Source organism: Aulonocara stuartgranti, assembly GCF_965226115.1.
Source record: "Aulonocara stuartgranti genome assembly, chromosome: 3".
Lineage (NCBI taxonomy): Eukaryota > Metazoa > Chordata > Actinopteri > Cichliformes > Cichlidae > Aulonocara > Aulonocara stuartgranti.
Genome location: NC_138941.1, coordinates 54,950,940 through 54,971,497, shown reverse-complemented (window position 1 = coordinate 54,971,497; position 20,558 = coordinate 54,950,940). Strand labels below are relative to the sequence as shown.

The following is a 20,558-nucleotide window of genomic DNA, read 5'->3' as shown; positions in this document are numbered from 1 at the left end:
AGTTTGGACTTCATTGTGCCAAAACTGAAAACCCTTTGAATCATAACGTAAAGACCAAGATTTGTCGTTGAATCCAAATTTACATTCATTTGAGCTCCCTGCTCTGCTGATATTCTTGTATGCAACTGCAACACCAACTCCTCCTCCTCTCCACCTCCCAGTAACAGCGTCCAGTCAGACTCTCTCTACTCAGGACCTGAAGCCATCCGGTGAATCTGTCTGGATGATCAGAATAAGACTGTTTTTGTCTCATTATTGTTGCTTTTCTGTTCCCCTCAGATAATAACAGATGTCTGTTTGCTGTGTTTGGATCCAGTGTGATTTCATGTGAATATTTTAAGAATCCAGCTCTGGTCTTTGGCTCTGCTGGTGACAGTAAAACATCCACTTCAGCAACTCTCGGTGAGATATTCTTCTGTTCCTCTACTAACTCTGCTAACATAATGTTTTTCTCCAGGACAGGCTTTGGCATGAAGTTCGTCCTGCACTGAGGGCAGCTATGGATTCCCTTCCTGTCCTCTTCATCAAAGTGACTTTTGATACAGTTCATGCAGTAGCTGTGTCCACAGGGAATAGTCACCGGATCCTTCAGTAGATCCAAACAGCTTAAACAAGAGATGTTTTCTTCATCCATTTTAATTTCCTTCTGCGTCATTTCTCTTCTTAGTAAGAAAGACTTGCAGCTTTGTCTGTTGTAAAAGTGAAACTAGTCTGACCTCTGATCTAATCAACAGGAAATGGAGGCTGTCCGCTCTTACATGTGGGAGGGAACGAGGAGTGTCTACAAACATTGCAACAAACACTATTCAGAACAAGTCCTAGAACTAAATTTGTCACTGAAAGTTCAAAAACAACAAAAAACATATTTAGAACAATGCCTACAGCTACACAAGGCAACTCCAAAGACATTCTTTGTTTCTATTGTCTCCCCCCCCCCCCCCCCCCCCCCAGCATCGTAAGGGGAGATGACCCTTTGTGATCAGCAGGAAGTCACACAAACACCCACATCCACACACACTCACTCACGTGCACATACTGCAGGGGGATGCTGGTTCTTTGGAGTGGTGGTCTGAGACGAGGGCAGAGATGCTGCTCTGAGATCATCCCCTTGCTAGCAATAGGACACACCTCTCCGATTTCATTCAATTGTGCACAGTTATCTCTTCTGAATTCCCTTAATTCTCGGGGAAGGAAAGAGAAGAAATAAACAAAACCAACGAGTGGAAGAGGTAGAAGAAAGAATTGTGGATGTTGAAACCCAAGTACAAGCTAATGAGGAAGTAGTAACAGAGATGCTCAAACTGCATATTGAGATGGATGCCAAGCTAACAGACCTGGAGGGATGGTCTAGAAGAGAAAACATTCGAATATACGGTGTCAAGGAGGGGTCGGAAGACAATTCTACATCAATGGTCGTATTTGTGGAGAGTTTATTACGACAGAATCTGGAGTTGCTGGACTCCGCTGAGCTACGAGTGGAAAAAGCACATCACGCTTTGATGTCAAAACCACCGCCAGGAGCGACGCAACGGTCAATTGTTGTCAAACTGTCTAGTTCCAGAATGAAAGAAGAAATATTGAAATTGACCTGGCAGAAGCGTGGATTTGACTACCAAGGCAAGACAGTTAACTTGGATCATGATTATGCACCACAGATTTTAAAGCAGCGAAAGGAATACGCAGAGGTGAAATCTGTTTTAAAAGACAAGAAAATCCGATTCCAAACTCCTTTTCCAGCAAAGATGAGAGTTTTTTATACTGAGGGAACAGTGCTATACGGCTCGGTGGAGGAGGCAACAGATGACATGGTAAAGAGTGGATTCCCGGTGACGATCATCAAACGCCCGGAGACGCTTCTGGAACAGATCCGACGTTTATCGTGGTGCATAGAAAGGAAAACACGGAGCCAAGTAAATAAAGACCAGACCCGAGATTATAAGGAAAGACTCCGAGTAAGAATGAGTGGGACACCGAAAAATTGAGGAGTAAAGAGAACAGGTGGTGAGTTTAATGTAATTAAAATATCCTCTGAGGAAACTAACCTGGTAAAGACTTCTTATTTCGAAATAATATACTCAAGTGGCAATGCAGAAATTGAAAATAGGCGGATGTTTTACCTATGCTAGTAGAATGGACATTGGCCGGCTGGCAAAGGAAGGCCCTGTCTCACATAGAGGTGAGAGAGGCCCCCCCTCGAAGCCCCCTTCTTTATCGGGGCTTACTTAGGGTCATTGGAGACCCCACAGTTGGAAGTCTTTTTTTTCTTTCTTTTTTTTTTTTTTTGACCAAATAAAGTTCATTTCTGTAGCTGTTGTTTTATACAGCTTTAATGTTAATATTAATGTTTGCTTATGTATGTTTAGGGAGTGGTCTGATGGTACTTGTCAATGCTAAGGAGCTTGCAAAGAAAAGCATCTGGACTTCTTTAAGTTGCTTGAAGACGTTTCACCTCTCATCCGAGAAGCTTCTTCAGTTCTAAGGTCAAATGGTGGGGAGTCCCAGATTTAAGCCTAGTGGGAGTGACCCCCACAGAGGGACAAAAGGACCCCCTGATGATCCTCTAATCGCCTGAGCTAAGGTGTGAAACTGGGTGTGGGTCCCAATCAGCCAGGGTTTCGGGTGAGCTCATTGTGAAACCTGGCCCCACCTTATCATGCAAATTCCTGAGGTCAGATGGCCCAGGATGTGAGTGGGCATTAAGGCGTCTGGGGAGGGAACTCAAAACTGGATTATAGATGGCAGACAGTTGGTGTCGTAAACCACCGCCTCTGTTCAAGATGGTTGCTCACAGTGGACATAGATGGTGTTAAGATTCAAAAATTGAGAAAGGGTACAAGAGGTGATCGAAAAATAACCACACTGGTCCGGCCGGGTGAAGTCAAACGAAGATTTTAATTCACACGTGGGAAGATCACTGAAAACAGCAATTGATCTTCAACTTACTAAAGCACAAACAATTATTTTATAACATCAGGGTTTGTTTACTGACGCCCCTTCATGCGTCACAGATACATTTTATACATAGATCAGATCAACATCATCATGACTTTTCACCTAGAAAATCATCTTCTATTTTCATGGCTAGCCCTTCCTGTCTACCTTTCAGTTCTTGTCTTGTTCCTCTTTCTTGCCGAGACACCAAGAAACGGTTCCTCTTTTACCAAGACAATTTTGCAGTTACAGCCAAACATCCTCTAAATAAATCTAATTTAAAGTGTGTGTGTCACAACCTCACTCAGCCTCGATGTCACCTCTCGCACTTCTGACCTTTTACCAGACCAGAGGCTCACTGAGACTATGTGTATGTCTTCTACTAAATAAATGTTTTAATCAAGAACCCCTACTAAAAGCTTAATACAAGAATGACCTGATATAAGTGTTTTGTAAGCATGTATTGCAATTCCTTCTATGTTCTAGTTTTCCCTCAGCATGTATCACCTGAACAGTCACGTCAGTGAGGCTTAAAACCTTTAAAGAACCTGAACATCAACTCAAATAAGCACAGATATGCAATATGTATAAAATAGTTATAACTGCACCTGAAATACAAAGTTAATATCATCATAAACATCTTAAGGCCATCTCAAAGCTATCTGTTACATTGTTAAAGCAATGATCATACTGCAGATTATATTATGCTGGTAAAATACTTTTTGTTCATCCCCACAATCCCCCTTTCGACCTCTGGCACACCAGAGGTCGATACATAGGTTGTTGTTCACTCCTCAGTCCACTCGACTACTTCCAGATCCATCATCGGCATCATGGACATAGGGGCCACCGCCCCAGGGTCCACTGCCTTTACAATCACTTTCTCTACCAACCTTCGGGCACAAGGAATGAGACAACAACCACAGGTCACCAAAATACCCACCAATACAGATAGAGACAACATAATTGACAGAACAAGCCCCTTCCACTTTCCCTTTTTTTACTCTTTTTATTTAAACCACCCCTTTTCAAACTCTCAATTTGTTACCACTCCTTTCTGTAGGCGCGGCGATCTCCTCCTAGGCTGCTCTTCTTTCTTCGGCCTTCCAGGTGGACTACTGGTCGGCCCGTTGCACAGGTGAAGAGGTTTATTCTGCCTCTGTTTCTTGACACCTGCGTTCTTTGAAGACGAATTTTCCTCCACCAAGCTCTCGTGTGCGGGTGCACACTGCGACCAGTGGTACCAGGTGTCGCCTTTCCCTTTCAGCTGGACTGCTGTAGCCGTCCGGGCGGTCACCTCATACGGACCAGTCCAGCGGGGCTCCTTCCACTTTCGCTTAATGACCTTCAGCCACACTGCCTTTGCGTCCGGGACCTCTCCGTTCCCCGTGGGTCTCTCACAAGTGACCTGTTTTGTAAAGCTGGACACAAGAGCTTTCAACTCATTAAAATATTCTGCATGAGACCTGTTGCTTGTCCTGGGCTGCTCCACCGGGACCACTGTCCAGGGTGCTGGAAACTGTCTCCCAGTCAGCAGCTCATAAGGGGTGAAACCTGTGGATTGGTTAACAGAACATCTTATGGTCATCAAAGCAATGGGCAGGGCTGCGACCCAATTTAGCCCTGTCTGCGCACAGATTTTAGCCAACTTGTTTTTCAAATTTAGGTTCATCCTCTCTACCTTTCCTTGAGATTGAGGATGATAGACCGTCCCGAACTTATGTTGCACTCCCAACATCCTCTCTACCTCTTGCAAATCTTTATTCTTGAAGTGAGTACCATTGTCTGATCTAATTCTCTTGGGAAACCCATGCCTTGGAATGTAATGATTGATTAAGCACTTAATCACGCTTTTCGCGTCTTCACATTTGGTCGCCCATGCTTCGGGCCATCCAGTCAGAACATCCACACACACCAACAAATACCTCACCCCACCTGGGCCTGTATCAATCATGTCGGTATAATCAATCACGACCTCTTCTCCTGGCCTTTCTGGCATGAGAAACTTACCAGCTTCAGGTTTTACTGCTGGCTTTGGGTTGTGTGCCCCACAAATTAGGCACGTTCTGGCCTTTTCCAGTATCATCCTTCTCAAATCAGGATGCCACCATCGGCACAAATTTCTCTCCATCTGTTTCACTCCCACGTGACCAAGCCCGTGAGCCTCATTCACCTTCTGTTCCGCCATTTTGGCCGTTAAAGCGGGACGCCCATCTGGCCCCCTCCACAAACCGCCATCTTGCCAGGCTCCTTTGTTTTCCCACACCCCCTTTTCCTCTGGGGATGTCTCCTCCTGAGCCTGTCTAACTTCTTCCATGCTGTTAGTGCTAACCTCCTCTTCTGGGGTTACCTGCACCAGTTGTCTCTGTCCTTTGTAGCCCGCTGCTTCCTTTGCGGCTTCATCAGCTTTCTGATTTCCTCTTGCCACCATACTGTCTGCTTGTGAGTGGCCTTTGCATTTTATAATACTTACCTCGTCTGGGTCCTCCAGGGCCTTTTCCAGTTCCTCCATTTCCTTTTTGTGACAGATGGGTGCATTAGTGGCCGTTCTGAACCCGGCTCTCTTCCACTGAACCAGTTCCACATGAGCTGCTCCAAACGCATATGCTGAGTCAGTGTAGATGTTCACTCTCATGTTTTTAGCCAGCCTCAGGGCTCGAGTTAGGGCTATCACTTCAGCTCTCTGGGCCGACTGTTGTCCCTCAATTTTTCCTGCTTCTTTCACCTGAAACTCAGTTCCTACTCTACAGACTACTGCATAGCCCGCTTTCAATCCTTCTTCATCTCTGTGGCAGCATCCATCTGTGAACCAATCCTCAGCTCCAAGTATGGGCTCTGCCTTCAGGTCTTCCCTGATTTTTCCTTCAACTTGGGCTTTCTTAATACAGTCATGTGGTTCTCCTGACCCCATTAGGTCTGCCATATTTATTCCTTCATGTGTGAATATCAAATTTGGCGCCTCTAAAATTTTGCTCAACCTTTGTTGCGTCAGTGGAGTCATTGTGAATGCCTGTGAGTTCACATAGGCCACTACACTGTGTGTGGTAAGCACTTCCAGTGGGTGTTCCCTCACTATGTGTGCTGTTTTCTGAATTATCTTTGCTACTCCTGCTGCGTGTTGTGTGCATGTGGGATGCCTTGCTTCTGTTGAATTTAATCTTATGCTAACATACATAAGTACATCCCTACCTCCCCCTTTTTTCTGAAACAACACACCATTCACAACTCCCTTTGTTTCTGAAACATCCAGATAAAATGCCTCATCATAGTTAGGAGTGGCCAGATCTGTGGCTCTTGACAAATCCTGTTTTAGCGAAATGAACACTGTCTCTGTGTCCGGCGTCCAAGGCAACTCAGCCTTCAGATTTCGGACACCAACTTTCTTGATCAGGTCCCTTAAAGGGGCAGTTTTACCCGCATAGTTCGGAATGAACTGCCTGCTGTAACCTGTCAAGCCAAGAAAGGAAAGCAACTCCTTCACAGTTCTTGGTTTTGGATGTGTCAGAATTTGGTCCCTGTGTGTGTTCATTAACCCCACTGATCTGTGTGCAATCACCCGGCCCAGGAATGTTACCTCTGGCCGGACCAACTGCAGTTTTTCTTTGCTCACTTTGAAGCCACACTCCGCCAATCTGTTCAACACCACGAGCGATGCTGCCGTACAGGCCGCTGCTGACGGGGCTGCAATAAGATCATCAACATACTGTATTAATGTACAGCCCTCTGGCAGTTGACATGGGGACAATGCCTCTCTCAACACCTGATTAAAAATTCCTGGTGAGAGTGCAAAGCCTTGTGGTAGGCGTGTGTACCTAAATTTCCGGCCTCTGTATGTGAATGAGAAAATGTCTCTGAGTGACTCGTGCAGTGGGAGACAAAAGAATGCATTCGCTAGGTCAATACATGTGAACCACTTTTGGTCCCCAGTAATTTCGGTCAGAGCCGTGTAGGGATTTGGTACAGGCACAGTGTCAGTCCTCAGTATGGCATTTATTGCTCTCAAATCATGTGCCATACGGTACTTCCCTGTCCCATGTTTTTCCACTGGCAAAATAGGTGTGTTCCAAAATGACCATGAGGGCTCAAGCACTCCTGCTTTCCACAGCCCTTCAATGGTTTCAGCTATACCTTCTTCTGCTTCAGTTTTGTGCTTATATTGTGGTCTGTTAATTGGTATGTCAGACTTCAGCTGGAACAGGACAGGCGAACAGTTAGCTAAACCTACATCTGTGGGCCCTGCGGACCACAAAGTACCAGGCAATTTTGAGAGCTCAGCTACTGCATCAGGATGATCCATTCTTTCCCTGCCATGTATTCTGGAGATTTCTTTATGTTCTAAGATCACTGCATCGTTGGACAAACAAGTTATGCGATATATTTTACATTTCGGTGCATACCAGACATTTGGAATTTGGGTGCTTTGCCAGCATGCGTTGTCCAGCGCCCGCTTGACCATTGGTCCCAGATCTCTTGGCCCATGACCCTCGTGGACCGCCAATGTAATGTGAGGGGCTGAATCCTCTCCCACATTGTACCAAGGCAGTTGTTCATCAGTAAATTTCACAGCCGCGGCCACACCTTCTGGTCCAACATAAATGTTATGTGTTTGCACATTCCACGTCTGTCCCTCAAGATCAGACTGGAACTGTTCCCGATAGATATCGTTATCTTCCCTATCATAAAAGAGTGTAACGTGGAAAGGATCTCGCGGAGGGGAGTAGACGGCCAGGCTCATTATCCAGGGTTTCCATAGCTGATAATGTCTCAGAATGCCTTCTTCCACTAGCCTCCCCCAGTAGATTTCGGCAGTGGGTTGTTCAGAGTTCTGGACTAGATATTGAGTCTTTGAAGGTGATCCCAGGCACGGGAATTCTTTTCCTCCAGGCAGAGTAACAATCAGTCCATCTGGTGAGCACATGATTGTGGCTCCCAGTTTCACAAGCAGGTCCCTGCCCATGAGATTTGCAGGCACCTGTGAGGACACCACATATTGGTGTTTCAAAGTCTGTTTTCCCCGCTTTGTCAATGCTGGATCCGTCAATGGCAGTGTCATTGGAATCCTGGAAAAGCCTACCACATTAACTGTGTGACAGGAGAGTGTTGCACTGTCTGGTGTGTCTTTCAATGTTGAGTATGTTGCTCCAGTATCCACCAGGAAGGGCAATTCAGTGCCTTCCACGGTCATCGACAGCATGGGTTCTGCCGTTCCCACGCTGTTCGGTTTCTCCGGGCTCCGTCAGTATTGCTCCCCCTCCCAGCCCCAGTCGGCTACTGGGTACTGGGGGGCTGGTGCTGCATTCGGGTTTGGAGCTTGATGTGCTCCCCTGTAAGCAGCTCTTTGTCTTGGGCCTCCTCGTGCCTGGGATTGATAGCCTCGCCCCTGATAGTTCTGCGGCGGTTCAGGGCAATCTCGGGCCCAGTGTCCTTCTGCTCCACATCTCAGACACGCAGTCCAAGACACACTGCCAGGATTCCCCGGATTCCGAGCCCTTTGTCCTCCCCTCACGGATCCACCACGCCCTCTCTGCGGTCCACCGGTCCCCCAATTCCCTACTGGTTGACGCTGCCTTGGTGCATTGACGGGCCAACGGTCATCAGGGTAGAGACCCGGATCCTGATCTGGCCAGTCAGGCACAGGATCGGGCTGAGACCTTGCCACCATTATTTTCCTTGCGCTCTCTTTATCCTCTTTCTTTCTGTCACCTGCCTTGTTTCTCGCCTCCGTCAGCTGTATCTTTACCAGCTGCGCCTGTGCCTCCTCCAACTCTTTCTTTTGTTTGTTTGCCAAATCCTGTTCCTGCTGAAGTCTGTGGGTCACATGTCTCTCCCACTGCACCGAGTCTGCAACGGCAAAATCTGGGTTCTTTTCCAAGTCAACTGCAACCTGGTTGGGCAGCCCTGCCAGCACTGCCGAACGAAACCACGCTCTACTTTCACCCTCCTTCCCCGGATGTATTCCTGTTTCTAACAACCATTGTTCCTTTGCTTTAGCTAAAAACTCTCTGGGTGTGTTTTTGGGATCCCAAATAATTTTTGGAATGGCTCCAGAGTTAGGAGTTGGGTACTTCTCCCGAACTGCATCTGCTAAGTCACTCTGCACCTCATGGTATTGCAGGTCATTTGCATATCTGGTTGTTTGAGCTATCTGCTCTACATCTGCTAACCCACCACCCAGCATACAACGTCCGGCCAAAGCGCGAAAATCGCCCAGCGCTAATTCTTCTCCTTCGGTCAGCGCGCCCAGCCTTCTCAACCAGCTAGCTCCTCCCTCAGTTATTGGTGGAAGTTGTTTAACCAATGCTTCCAAATCTCTCACCTTATAGGCGCGATAAACTGGTTCGTTCTTTGGACCTGCTATTAGAGGCAGATTTAAACCAGGGTCAGGAGCTCCTTGTTCAAAACTCACTTTTCTACTCTTCCTCGACTTTCCTTTTCCCTTTGAGCTCCTAAATATGGGCTGTCTCTGTGCTTGGTCTCTCTTCACACTTCTTTTCCTCAAAATTAGGCTTGTACTTGGTTGGGGCTCAGGTCCTCCATCTTCGTCCTCCTCATCGTCCTCTTCTTCTGATGACGTCGCACGGTCTTCATTCTCCTCTTCTGGCCCTCCCTGCATTACTCTCTGCTTTATAACCTCCAATACCGTTAATGCCTCTATTAACGCACGTGGGGGCTCATGCATTTGTCCATACACTTCTCCTTCCCAATGTTCTCCCTTGGTTATCACTCCTTGTGGTATTTTGTCCTTCATTCTAGGGGTCCTTTTGGCCTCCCCGTCCTGCTTTGGCTGTTCCACTGTAGACACTTCGGCCCGTATGATGTTTCCACTATCCACCAAACTGGGAGGCGAGGTCGAGCCTTCATCTGCAGCTGAGGCTATCATTCTCCCTCCCATATCTTGGGACTGACATTCCACTGCCCTTATCCCTTCTTCAGGGATATTCAGGGGAGTAGTAGTATATTCAACATCTGCTATTCCGCCAAGGACAACTCCAGTCTGTCCATCAGGACCACAAACTTGTCCCCCTCCAAGGGTCATTACAGGCATGACATATGGTGGTGGTGGTGCACAACGTGCCAATTCGGCCCAAAGATATAGTTTCGGTGTGTAATACCTGTTAGCCTCTTCTACCTTCGGAGTCAAGTCCTTCACTTGGTCCTTTAGCTTCTTATTTTCCTCCTTCAAATGTTTCAAAGACTCCATTATACTCACCATGTCTCCTGATTTTCCTGTGTCATCCTCTTCTGTCATCCAGGAAGAGGCTGCCCTCCACAGGAACAGCCACTTACAGCACCTGTCATGAGTTTCTTTTAGGTCCTTAATTTCTCCTCTGGCTTTCCTGTTCACTGAATGTCCCTTGGACTCCTCTTCAAATTGTTTCAATTTCTGTTCACATCTCTTTCCTTCAGTTTTTAACACCAGGCTCAGAGTTATTTTATCACCCAGCCCTTTCTGTTGAGATGTAATAAGTTTGCTTACCTCAACCTCCATCGCTTGGCACTCTTTCTCTGCTGCTTTTAATGCTCCAGGGGAAGCCAAACGAATAGCTTTCTTAAGCTGTTCAAGCTGATCCTTCAGAGGTTTGCATCCCCTTTTCCCACTAGGTGTCGCACCCGAGCTGTCAGCCATTCTCTGAAACACAGACTTACCTCTTCCAACGGCGTTGGTCGACTCCACCTTCTAGGTCTAGGTCACCCAGACACGCTTAACTTTCGGTTTCAGTCTTCGTCTCGCTGTTCTCGCAACCACTGGCTCCTCTTCCCCTGCTCGGTGACACACAAAGTTTAACCCAGCACTTTAAACGCTGTCCTCGCGTTCTCAAGCGTTAACACTCAATCAAAATTATTCGCCCTCAAAGTGTTAATATATGACACCAGCAACCCTTATGCGCAACGCGCTCACCTCCGTATACTTACCTCTCCAATAGTTCCTCGGATTAGTGTTTTCCGTTTTTTCATTTATTTTAAACCCATTAACGGCGCTGCGCGTCCCTTATATACTTTACAGCAACACACCCTCAAGGGTCCCTCAACTTGTCCCGTACTAATAAGTCTAAAACCAAGAAATCACCTTTATGACATTATGTCAAAGCTTTCTCCATGTTGCACAGCCTGCCACAGGTTTAACAAAAAAATCGCTGCCCGAGAAGGCTCCCACATATCAAGGTGGTCGTTTTCACAAACTTCCAGCAGACCCTCAAATAAACAAAAACAACGACCCAGGCAGGCTTCCAGTTCAGCCTCCTCAATTTCTATGCACACCGAAAACTCATGGGGAGATTCTTCTGTCTCCCCGTGTCCTACACAATTCACCTCCAAATGATCCCCTACAATTGAAATTTCAGTGTGGAATGACGCAGAGATTAACATTTCCTTATTTATTCACTATATGTAACCTGAATTTTCTCTCTCTTATCAAATAACAAAGTTATCTTTAAAATTTGTTATTGAACTACTAATTAAGTTGCTTTTTATGGTATCAGTGGTACACTACCCCTAAAAAGTCCACTTTATTGCGTGCTCATTGAGTTACTCCTATCAAAGCTATTTAACAAGTTCAATTTACACATACTCATTAATCTGTCACGCTTATTAGTGGCTCATGGTTGCTTAAAGCCTATGTCTGACTTGACCACAGAGTTAGAGCATCATTCAATCCTCTCAGGATGACCACTCCTTTCTCTGCATCCAGTCAGCTCATGAATTAACAACACTTGCAGACTGTAACCCTTTTATTTTTTGTTTATGCCTTCAAATCCACCTTAAATCTTTTTACCTAAACGTTGGTTTTAAACACAAACAATTCTTATATTCTATTTTGAAACGCTGTCACCATTCATATATTTACAATGTTATTATTTACTAAGCCAGCATTTTAATCGCAGACATTTATCCACATTTGCAAACAATAGTTATAGAGCTGAATGACACACAAAACCGAAAGCATAGTCCTCTCATGCGCTCTGCATCAGCTGCCTCATTTGCATGCACACACACTCTTCATCTAAGAATAGCAGCAGGCAGTCAGTGCATTGCTGACTCGACCCACAGAGATCTTTTTTATTACAGAGACATCTTATATTTACAACTGCACAGATTTTAAACCTTTTAACACCTATCGAATTTCGACAAATTTAACATAACAGTCTAACCGATAAACTCCCTGAGTTTTTTGCGATCAATTCACCAGTATCTGTCCAACAGTTTCTGGCCTCATCTCTAAACTCCCTAACTCAATTTAAAAGTGTCCAACACCCAAGGTCCAACGTTTGCTGCCCAAAAAAGCGCAGATACCGTTCCAAACGGTAAGGAGACTCTAACTCCTAGCTTAATTCCAGGCTGCCCTGTACCCCACAGTTAAGCCACACTGAACTATCCCTCTTCGCCGAGAGGTCAATGTCGCGCGTCCACGACAAGGAGGGAGCGTAACCTCCGGGCTCTGCGCTTCCTACCAGTCCAACTGGCGTTCTTGAGTAATTTATAATACTTTGGAACAACAGTAAAACACCCAACCAAGTGTAAGACTGAAGCAGGTCCAACCTTATAACCAAAAAATAACCAAATTCCCTAACCTACTAAACGGTCCAACCGCATTCAATCATTACCAGCAGTCCAACTGCTTTAAATCCTCAGATTTTTATCAAAATCAAAACAGACATCGACCAGTAATTTCAGTGAGTAGACTTTTAATTTTCACAGCCCAATTTGACACACTTTGGAAATAATTCAACAGGTAGTGTCTTACCTTTTTTAAATATGATGCGCCGGCGTGCGTCCACTCACTTTTGACCACTGGCCAAGTCTGCCCGTCTGACCACCTCGGACCACTGCTCACACCTCCACTTTTCTCCCTTACTCAACCACCGGACGAAGCCCCCAAATGTTAAGATTCAAAAATTGAGAAAGGGTACAAGAGGTGATCGAAAAATAACCACACTGGTCCGGCCGGGTGAAGTCAAACGAAGATTTTAATTCACACGTGGGAAGATCACTGAAAACAGCAATTGATCTTCAACTTACTAAAGCACAAACAATTATTTTATAACATCAGGGTTTGTTTACTGACGCCCCTTCATGCGTCACAGATACATTTTATACATAGATCAGATCAACATCATCATGACTTTTCACCTAGAAAATCATCTTCTATTTTCATGGCTAGCCCTTCCTGTCTACCTTTCAGTTCTTGTCTTGTTCCTCTTTCTTGCCGAGACACCAAGAAACGGTTCCTCTTTTACCAAGACAATTTTGCAGTTACAGCCAAACATCCTCTAAATAAATCTAATTTAAAGTGTGTGTGTCACAACCTCACTCAGCCTCGATGTCACCTCTCGCACTTCTGACCTTTTACCAGACCAGAGGCTCACTGAGACTATGTGTATGTCTTCTACTAAATAAATGTTTTAATCAAGAACCCCTACTAAAAGCTTAATACAAGAATGACCTGATATAAGTGTTTTGTAAGCATGTATTGCAATTCCTTCTATGTTCTAGTTTTCCCTCAGCATGTATCACCTGAACAGTCACGTCAGTGAGGCTTAAAACCTTTAAAGAACCTGAACATCAACTCAAATAAGCACAGATATGCAATATGTATAAAATAGTTATAACTGCACCTGAAATACAAAGTTAATATCATCATAAACATCTTAAGGCCATCTTAAAGCTATCTGTTACATTGTTAAAGCAATGATCATACTGCAGATTATATTATGCTGGTAAAATACTTTTTGTTCATCCCCACAATGGCTTCTTTCTTTTTGGTCCTTTTGTCCCTCTGTGGGGGGTTACTCCCACTAGGTTTAAATCTGGGACTCCCCACCATTTGATCTTAGAACTGAAGAAGCTTCTCGGATGAGAGGTGAAACGTCTTCAAGCAACTTAAAGAAGTCCAGATGCTTTTCTTTGCAAGCTCCTTTGACTACAATGACCTGGATGACTGAGAACCTTCACAGACATCTTGTCAATGCAAGATTAATTATATTCAAATAGTAAGGGTATGCTTAAAGATAAGGTAAAAATCATATCTGTTGGAAAGGCTGTCAGCTGAGTGGGGGAGCCCCCTTGTGGCGAGAGAGCACAGCTGCACTATTGAGGACATGTTCCAGTGATCAGAGTTTATTTGAGCTAACACAGGGCAAAAGCCACCTGGCAGACTGACTCAGCAGTGGATGTCTACACACGGTGTGAGTCGTGTGCGTCGCTAAAGAACTGTGAGTAGACGTGGAGCCCTACCTGGAAAGGACAGTTTTAGTCTTTTATGCCATTTGGACATTTAGTGGATGTAGGAGTGCAATGTGTATTGACCTGTTTGCTATGTGGCTAGTTCATGCTACTAATGCTACTTGTTATGCTACATACCTGCTAGCTGTAAGCTAAACCCATTTGGTGTTTTGTGATATATTGTTGTTGTGTGTATTGGCAGTCAGTGTCATGTACTGTAAGGCTTTGGGAGTAGTGTATGAAACTTGTGCATGTAGATGTTCATATAGGAATTCCCATTTGTAGTTCTGATTAGATTCGAAGAACGCTAATGAATCATAATTCATGACTTAGATGTTTATTACATTCAGTATTCTGTATACGGACCAACTTATAAATAACACAATAAGAAATATAACAATAATAAAATAACACAAGTGTAACTTATAAATACATGTTCATATTTTTATTACACAATCATCCAGGTAAGTAAATTTTCAAAAGTTGATTTTGTTCATCTGAATGTTTTCAGTGGGAGAAATGTTTAGTCACTCATCCAAGTGACTTCTTCAGTCTCAGCTGACTGCAGGTTTCTCCAATCTTATAAACATGAAGGAAAGCTGTGCGTTAAACTGTGATTTAAACTCGATCTAACAGGATTTGATGAAATGAATGTTTCAAAGAGAGTTTTTCTCTCACCTGCAGCCATATTTCCTCCTGCTGCTCTTAAAAACCTTCAGGGCTTCTGATAGTCTGAGCTCTAACAGATCTTCAGGAGTGCTCACGCTGCTTTCAGGGAAAGGTGCCTGTTCTCTAACATATAGATGAGGCTGGTTATAGCTGCCATGAAGGAAGCTCACTGCTCTGCTGCTGATCATGACAGAATCCTTCTAAAAGCATCGAGGCTCAATTCACTTTCACGCTGAAACCCGTAAATCCAACAAACCAAAATCATTAAAACTAGCAAACTAATGCACTTATGTGCATATTTCCAGTGATGCACAAAACACTCATGAGAGCATGGCAGCTAAGGGCGGAGCCAGAAGAGGATTTAGTGGATGCAACACTGGCAACTGTGAGCTCCATGAAACCAGGATCATCTGCAGGATTTGGTGCTGCTGTGGAGGTCACAAAGAACACAAGGAAGGAGATAAAAAAGCGCAGAATGAGCGACGCAGGCCCAACAACACGAGTCAGATACTGAGGAGGAGACGATGCCAAACTTTTCCTGATGGGACTGAAAAGCATAGTTGTAGTAAAAATGAGCTCTGAGTTGTTGTGGATCTCAGTCTGACTATATTTCATTGTTCTGGAAGTTGCTCACAGACCAAGCACCAATCAGGAGAAGGAATAAGCTCCAGTTTAAAGGCTAAACAGCAGAGCTCTGAGAACACATGGACACCTTTCATCACTCATGTCAACAATCTGGATATAACAAGTTGTTAAATGCAGCTCTGAGCAGTAAAATGCATGTTTCTGATTGTCTTTATCATCTAATGAATTGATGCACTTTCCTGTTTCTTTTGGGTTAGAGTGACATTTGTTAAAATGAGGAGCAGCTTTTTTTTGTTCTGCTAATACAGTTTGATTATAGTGTAAATGTAGAAGATGTGGTGATTAATGGCTGTGTGCTGTTCACGTGGAATGACAACACTGTACAGTAATGTTTCCAACAGCAAACACAGCAAGTGTCGTCACACAGTGTGTGTTAGGTACACTATAGTGTATCAGCGGCTGCTTTGCACGTCATCACTACTAATGTGACACAGATTTCCTGTTTCTGGGATTCCTTGTTAATCCAGTTCCACACATGGCAAACATGGGAGAGCCGCCTGAACAGGACTAGACTGCATTTAAAGGAGGAGGTTACTGTTTGAGGTAAAGCTCCTGGACTCAGGGATGGGGGTGTAGACCAGCCTGACCAACGACAGATGCTGCTCAGGAGCTGGCAGCTCATGATCGTTGCTTCCTGTCGTGGCACTTGCTAAATTCCTGAGCTCAAAAGATTTCTTTCTATAAGTCTATGTTTAAGTCTAAGCAGGCACAGGCATGGCTAGCAGATAGAGTTCTGTAACCCTCTGCTTCATACTAACAAACATGGAACAAGTGCTTCAGAGCGCTGTCATCCACACAGTTCTGTATTTCCATGATGACTTTGTTTGGTAGGACACACAAAAGTGTCTCTTCAGGTTTAATTTGTTCTTCTGATGGTGGAGTTCTTCACCTCTTTTTTCTACAGATGGATCAGCAAAGATCAGAGCCAGTGAGAGAGGGATTTGTTTGGATTAGAGAATCTTTTCCTCACTGCTGTGCTGAATAAATATATGGAAGAGCAAAGTCATTCAGAAGGAGTTTTCTGTACATTGTGCATAACCCTGGTCAACATCTGTGTTTGGCCATCAGTCTAGCTCAGTAACTGTAGCCTAGCCTCTCAGATCACAGATGAACCCAGTGGAGATACAGCAGCAGTGCAGCTTTGAATCAGCACACGCCTCTGACCTTCCATCACATTCATACATGTGAAAGAGTTTGAAGGGTCAGCTTGTGCTGAGCAGCTTTTCCTGTGCACTCTGACTGAGTTAAGGGGCTCTTTGGGAATCTACAGTACTGTGCAAAAGTCTGGAGCCAGCCCTCATTTGTTTCTAGTCTGCTGTGAAATGCATGCAGTGAAATGTGCAAAAACACATAGAAATACAGAAAATCAAAAGGCAGAAACAGTCAGTGTTTAGTTTTTTCACAGCCTGAACACTTACTGCCTGAACTCACAAACAAGAACTCTTTGTTTCTGTTTCTTTCACAGAGACTTGTTGATGCATGGCAGCTGTTATTTTTAGCATTTCTTGTGGATCCAACAAGAGAAATGGGAGCAAACGATGTGTTTCCATGACAGGCTGGTTGTATTAGAGCAGCTCCAGATGCAGTTTAAACATCTGTCATGTCATTTTATTTATAGAACACCTTTCAAGACGACCATCACAAATTGCTTCACCACAAAAAACAGAGCATAAAAAAGAGTGAAATTAAAGTGTACAAAGATGAGCATCACACTCGTTCATCCTCGAGTTAGAAGCCCTTTCATGCTTGAATGCTTCAGAGGTCAGAATTCAGAAGATTCATAAAGAAATTGAAACTGGAGCTTCTCAGTCATCCAGGTCGTGTTAGTCATCGATGAATAGGAACACCTAGTCATCCAGCAAAAAAAAAAAAGAATCATGTTGTCAATAGGATCATTTTTATCTCTCACAGAAAGTGTGACTGCATCTATAGACTTGGAACAGAGTGAAACTTTGCAGTAGAAATGCTCCAAACAAAGTAAGCAGTCTGGGTGTGGCTGATATTAGATGTCTGTTCACACTGGCAGATACAACAAGAGAACTTTACTCTGAACCAGTCTGAAGTCAAACAATGATGAAGGTCAAAAGCTTTAATCAAATTAACATTAAATTATAAAAACAAAGATCTGTTTCTACACAGTAAAGTCTGTACATGATCAGGATCCATGAAACGTGTCAAACTTGTTTCATTTGTCTTCATCTGATTTTTCTAGTTTCCAGAAATCTTGTAATATAATGCTGTATTTTAGTTGGAGAAACGAATTGTGAATCAGAATATAATACAGTGTTTGTTGTTTTTGAATCATGGGGTGTGGAGTCCAGATGAACTCTTTTTTCCCCATCTATGTGAGCAAGAAAATAATGTTTAAACATGTTTAAAATTCAGATTAATTAAGTTTATCCTGAAGTTAACACCTCATTTTAATTTGCTGAGGAGAAAAGAGACAACATGTTAGCAGACCAGAATAGTAGTATCTGACTCTCACACTTTGTCTGATGTATACATAAAACCAGAAAGAAGGATAGAGCAGACAGAGTAGGAGTTTCATCACAGCTGAACTGTGTTTGATTATGTTCGCCTGTAATAGTCACTCTTCACTGAGGAGAAAAAACTGTGTCACAACAATTTAACTCAACAACATTAAGAAGCAGATCATACAGGCTGTAAGTGGGGAGCAGGAAAAGAAGGAAGCTTATATGAATCACTTACTGTTCACTGTGTTCTTTCTGGACAAAAAAGATATGAATTAACTTTAGAAGAATTTTAACCTTTTAATAATTTTTCGTGTCTGTTACAGAAAAAAAACAAGAATGATCGTCAAACTGGAACTTCAGGTTTCAGTGTTTACAGTCGGATGTGGGAGCTGTAACAAGCTTACAGGTCATTTCAGTTTCTTTGATTGTCTACACAACACAGCTGAAGGACATCCGGATGAAAAGAACAGTCTCGTGCTCTGAGAGACTTAGTACTGTTGCTAATGATGTTTAAATATGTCCACCTCATTTTTGTCAGTTAGCTTTTAATTCAGTTGTTGCATTTTAAAATATGTCCCTATAGTATGGAGCATGACACATGCAGCAGGCCAAACACGATTTGGAACACTTTAAACAGTGAAACAAATGATTACCACAAAAACTGAAAAATAAATGCTTATCTGGCATTATTTGCACTTGCAAATGATGATACAAAACGGTGGTCATATTAACATTATGCGATATAAATATTGCTGCTGATTTGTAAAGGATTTGTCTCTGATATTTAAAATATAAGCTGAGAAATAAAGGTGTGTTTAAGTGTGTATGGGCCGTATATGCCACATGCTGTTCTGCACTGGGTGTCCCATCTACACAGCAGGATGAGCTGCTGGCTCTAATACCCTTTCATTAATCATTGGACTAATTTGTTTTCACAGTGCTGCGCTGACAGGTTCTTATTATGGCACAGAGAGGCTAAAGGAGACTGTGTGCATGTGCGTCTGTGTGTGTGTTTGCACGTGTGCTTCCAAGAGTGTGACAGAGAAAAAAAAGGCTGAGCTGGTCTTACAGTCTTCTGCTTTCAAATGGACATGAAGAACATATTTTGTTTTAGTATTGAAAAAAAAAGTCTTCAGCTACTCAAAAGTTGTCAAATGTTGCATAAATTATCTACTGGATGTGTGACTAGGGTATACACGTTTGCGGTACTTTTGGTTGTTGTTGCATTGTGTGTGAGAACAGTACACCCAGCCCGTATGCTGGGACCTCAGGGAGGGGACGGAGCTGAGAAAGGTGATTTTTCTAATTCAGTGGAGGTTTAAATAAACAGTAAATATCAGAAAGATACGCAAAAGTTCTGAAAGGTTGATCTGTGGAGTTTACATTTACATGCTTACATTCCTCACAGTCTTAAAACTTCCTCACAAATCCTAAAAGTACAAAAAAGAAACCATATTAAGCAAAAACTGAACAAAATCATTAGAATCATTTATTTACAGGAGAAAAGAAAACAGAAAGGAAGAGAAGAGAAAAAAACGAAAACGAAAAAAAGGGAAGAGGGAAGGAGAAAAAAAGGAAAAAGAAAATAAATAAATAAATAAATAAATATGTCCACCTCCCCTGAAATCACAGCTCGGTGTGAATGGAGCTCTCTCTGACTGCTGACACTAACACTGTTATCAACAGTATGTTTTTACTCCAAATAAGTGCTTTCTATTGTATATAGAGACACAGAATGATAGAAAAACTGATTGGATTTCTTTATGGGATCATGTCTGTACTGGAGTTAAGAGGAAGCAGTCTGTTCCCTGAACCTGGTGGTTTGTGAGAAGTTGTATGGCAGATTTAAAGGAAATTAACCAAGAAAGTAAAAACAAAAATGATCCTGTGTTCCATGGAAAGAGACAGAAGGAAGTTTCACTTTTCACATCAGAGTCCGTTTGTCAGGAACTTGAAAGATGTTGTTTCTGCTCTGTGATGTTTGTACCAGATGTTCAACTCTTATTTTAGGACAAACTTTGATCACTCCTCTGTTTGAAGACAGATCCACATGAATATAGATTATTGATTGACTGAATCCACACTGGTTATCAGTCAGTAACTCTGCACTAAAGCATTTGTTACTGTGATAAAGTCTTTAAATCAATCTGTATGAAACTTTAGTCACTGATCAGTAATCTGATGGAACCAGGGGCGATTTTAACAACAAAAGTTTAGATAACCCCTCCCCCCTCCCAAAATGGTTTGTTCCAGCTCGCCTCTCCCCTGCCCTGGCTCTGGCACGGTTGCTGCCAGAGCAATAGTGGCTGAGACGCAGCGGAGCGGAGGTGTGAGTGCTGGCTTAAAACAGCACATGTTAGCTGCATTTAACCTTCAGTTACTCTTTATATAGTTAGGTCGGAGTCAGACCGTGTTTCTTTTTAACTGAAAAACATTACCCCAGGTAACCTGCAGGGTTGAAAACGTGTTTCCCGACAATGTTTGCTACCCTACAATCCGTCCTGCTCTGTAGTAAAATCAGCGATATTTGACCGTCCTGTTGCTCCCATTGAAATTTATACAGCCTATTTAAAATCTAAAACTTAACATCATCTGTACCTGTTTGAAATGTGATGAGAG

General features: G+C 43.4%; 1 protein-coding gene across 1 annotated transcript; it reads right to left on the bottom strand.

Annotated features, from left to right (window-relative positions):
- Positions 1-3,592: 3,592 nt before the first annotated feature.
- Positions 3,593-5,919, bottom strand: LOC309699239 (uncharacterized protein). The gene is made up of 2 exons (XM_082522190.1): positions 4,679-5,919; positions 3,593-4,612 (listed from the first exon to the last, which is right to left on the bottom strand). The coding sequence occupies exons 1-2, from the start codon at positions 5,852-5,854 to the stop codon at positions 3,968-3,970; spliced, it is 1,821 nt and encodes a 606-aa protein (XP_082378316.1). The 5' UTR covers positions 5,855-5,919; the 3' UTR covers positions 3,593-3,967.
- Positions 5,920-20,558: the final 14,639 nt, after the last annotated feature.

What these genes read in the sequence shown, in the direction of transcription:
- LOC309699239 (XM_082522190.1), bottom strand. Translation starts at nt 5,854, where the DNA reads ATGGCAGACCTAATGGGGTCAGGAGAACCACATGACTGTATTAAGAAA. An exon ending in AGAATAAAGATTTGCAAGAG is followed by an intron (nt 4,613 to 4,678) that starts GTAGAGAGGATG and finishes TCTCAAGGAAAG; the next exon opens with GTAGAGAGGATGAACCTAAA.